The 3,229-nt window shown below is 33.9% G+C and overlaps 1 protein-coding gene across 1 annotated transcript; it reads right to left on the minus strand.

The window, feature by feature from the left end:
• Window positions 1-2,282: 2,282 nt before the first annotated feature.
• Window positions 2,283-2,978, minus strand: LOC142170488 (uncharacterized). Its single transcript, XM_075232410.1, has one exon. It carries the CDS (start codon window positions 2,976-2,978, stop codon window positions 2,283-2,285), a length of 696 nt encoding a protein of 231 aa, XP_075088511.1.
• Window positions 2,979-3,229: the final 251 nt, after the last annotated feature.

A 3,229-nucleotide genomic window follows, 5' to 3' on the forward strand; every position in this document is an offset into this window, starting at 1 on the left:
CTAAGTGCTTTGTATATTTTAAATATCCAAGTACTCTACTTATTGCTTTCCAATGATCATTACCTGGATTACTGGTAAACCTTGAAAGTTTACAAACAACAAATGCAATGTCGGGTCTAGTGCAATGCATTGCATACATCATACTACCTATCGCACTTGCATACTCCAACTGTGCTACTGCTCTTCCAGTATTTGCAGTTAGCTTAACACTAGAATCATAAGGAGTATTATATCTCTTTATTCCTAAATGACTGAATTTAGTAAGGATTTTATTTATATAATGTGCTTGTGACAAAGTCACTTGCTTGTTATCTCTTTTGACCTTGATTCCCAAAATAGCATCAACTTCATTTAAATCCTTCATTTTAGAAACTGAGGTTAGATACTTCTTGGTCTCGGTAATTCCTTGTAGATTCGTACCAAAAATCAACATGTCATCGACATATAAACAAATTATTACTCCATATTCTTTTGTAAATTTAGAGTAAATGCACTTGTCTGCATTATTATGTACAAATCCGGTTGATAGTATTACACTATCAAATCTTTCATGCCACTGTTTAGGCGCTTGTTTAAGACCATAAAGAGACTTTATCAATTTACAAACTTTCTTCTCGTTTCCCGGAAGAACAAAACCTTCAAGTTGTTGCATATATATTTCTTCACTAAGATTCCCATTTAAAAAGGCTGTTTTAACATCCATTTGATGTACGTAAAGATCATAGATAGAGGCCAAGGATAAAAGGACTCTAATGGATGTTATTCTTGCAACAGGAGCATATGTATCAAAATAGTCTATGCCTTCCTTTTGAGTGAAACCTTTTGCAACTAATCTTGCTTTGAAGGTTTGGACAGAACCATCTGTATTGTACTTTCGCCTAAAGACCCACTTACAACCTACAAGTTTTGATCCAAGAGGAAGATCAACCAAAACCCAAGTGTTGTTGGATATAATTGAGTCCATTTCATCATTAATGGCCTCTTTCCAAAAGGCAGCGGCTCTAGAAGACATTGCTTCTTGAAACGTCTTTGGGTCTTCTTCAACATTTAATACAATAGAAATTTGATTACAAACGTTTGTCCTATCTCCTTCAACAAGAAATACTATAGATTGTGAAGAAATAAAATCTGAACCAAGATGTTTTTCTTTTCTTATTTTTTGGCTTTTCCTTGGTTCTATCTGCATATCATCACTTCTTTCCTTAGTTTTAATAATTTCAGAAAGCGACAATTTATTAGTATCAATACGTTTTCCATTTATTTCAGTCATTTCATCAACATTGTCATTTATAAATCTATTTTCAATAAATTCAACATGTATATTCTATAATGACATTAGATTCTAGATCTAGCAGTCTATAAGCTTTGGAGTGTTGTGCATATCCTATAAAAACACTTTTAATTCCTCTAGGACCCAATTTTGTTCTTTGATGGTTAGGTACTCTATAATAGGATATACACCCCCACACTTTAAAATAATTTAAATTTGGTTTTCTACCATTCTAAAGCTCATAAGGCGAAATATGCATACTTTTTGAAGGTACTCTATTTATAATATAACATGCAGTTAGTAGTGCTTCACCCCATAAATTATGTGGCAGATGTGCATTAAGTAACATAGCATTAACCATATCCACCAAAGTTCTATTTTTTCTTTCCGCTAACCCATTTTGTTGAGGAGTATAAGGGGCACTCAATTTGATGTATTAGGCCATGCTCTTCACAGAACTTATTAAATTCGTTAGGAAAATATTCTCCGCCTCTATCACTTCGAATAATTTTAATTTTCCTACTCCTTTGATTTTCCACAACAGACTTGTATTCTTTAAACTTTTGAAAAGCTTCGTCCTTAGTTCTAAGTAGGTAAACATATGTAAATCTAGAGAAATCGTCTATAAAAGTAATAAAATATCTTTTGCCTCCTCTAGTTAATTCTCCATTTAATTCACACAAGTCTGAATGTATTAAATCTAATAGTTCTGTGGATCTTTCAACTTTACGAAATGGTTTCTTAGTCATCTTTGCTTGTATGCGAATTTCACATTTTATATGTTGAGTTTTACATGAGATATAACCATTTTTGGACATATAATTCAAGGAGCCAAAATTTAAATGTCCTAGTCTAGCATGCCATAAACAAGAATCAGACTCAACGATGTAAGCAGAAACATAATTTATTTCTGCCTTTCTATATCTGTAGTCCCGAATCATATGGCCTTTCTTTCCACAATGATGCCAACTAAAGTTCTTTCTCTTTTTAAAAGAAGACTTTTTGGAAACTTTCAGATGTTTGTTTCCACTTCCTGAATCATCTGACTGACAAAATTGACTGCGGAACTCGAAGGCTGACTAATAGCATCACGAGCACGAGTCTCACTTTCAATTTGAATGTGAGTACGAAATTGTTCCACAGTCATTTTATCCATAGAATGTAGGATTTTATTTCTATAGTCATTCCAAGAGGAAGGCAATTTTGAAAGAATAGCACCTATTTGAAGTGCATCAGGAATTTTAACTTCAAGATCACTTAGTTTTGATACTAAGATTTGCAGTTCATGAATCTGATCCATTATAGGCCTAGTATCAAATATTTTAAATTCAAAGTACTGCAGAGCCAGGAATTTGTCAATACCTCGTTTTTCATTCTGGTATGCAGTTTGTAGAGCAGTCCAAATCTCTCTTGGCGACTTCAGATTGCAGTAAAGATCATAGAGTCGATCTGTCAAAGTATTCAGAATATGGCTGCGACACAACAGTTCATCATGTTCTCGTTTCTTCCTTTCTTTCTTGACTGCGTCAGAATCTTCTGCTGTGGGCTCAGGCATCGAAGGCAAGGCATAATCAAGAACATAGTAGATATTGAGAGCGGACAACAAGAATATCATCTTGTCTCTCCAACGGGTAAAGTTCGTTCCATCAAAGCGATCAAGTTTGATGAACTCCTTTGGATTCTCAACAACAGACATCAATTTCTCCATAGCAGAATAACTCTTTAAGATTGTTAGAAAATGATAAACAAAATTGGCTTTGAGGCGTGAAAATCGACTGTCCTTAAAGAGTTATCGTCTGTATACTAATTTAGGGAAAATACAAAACGATTCTCTTCAGGATACAACAAAGCCTGCAATAACACTTGTGATTTTCTATATCCACTTCGTTGGAATTCTTGTATATTTATAGGCAACCAATAGACCCTTTCAGAAAAGATGTCTTGTTTCACAAACAGACA

This window comes from Nicotiana tabacum, chromosome 16 (assembly GCF_000715075.1).
Source record: "Nicotiana tabacum cultivar K326 chromosome 16, ASM71507v2, whole genome shotgun sequence".
Lineage (NCBI taxonomy): Eukaryota > Viridiplantae > Streptophyta > Magnoliopsida > Solanales > Solanaceae > Nicotiana > Nicotiana tabacum.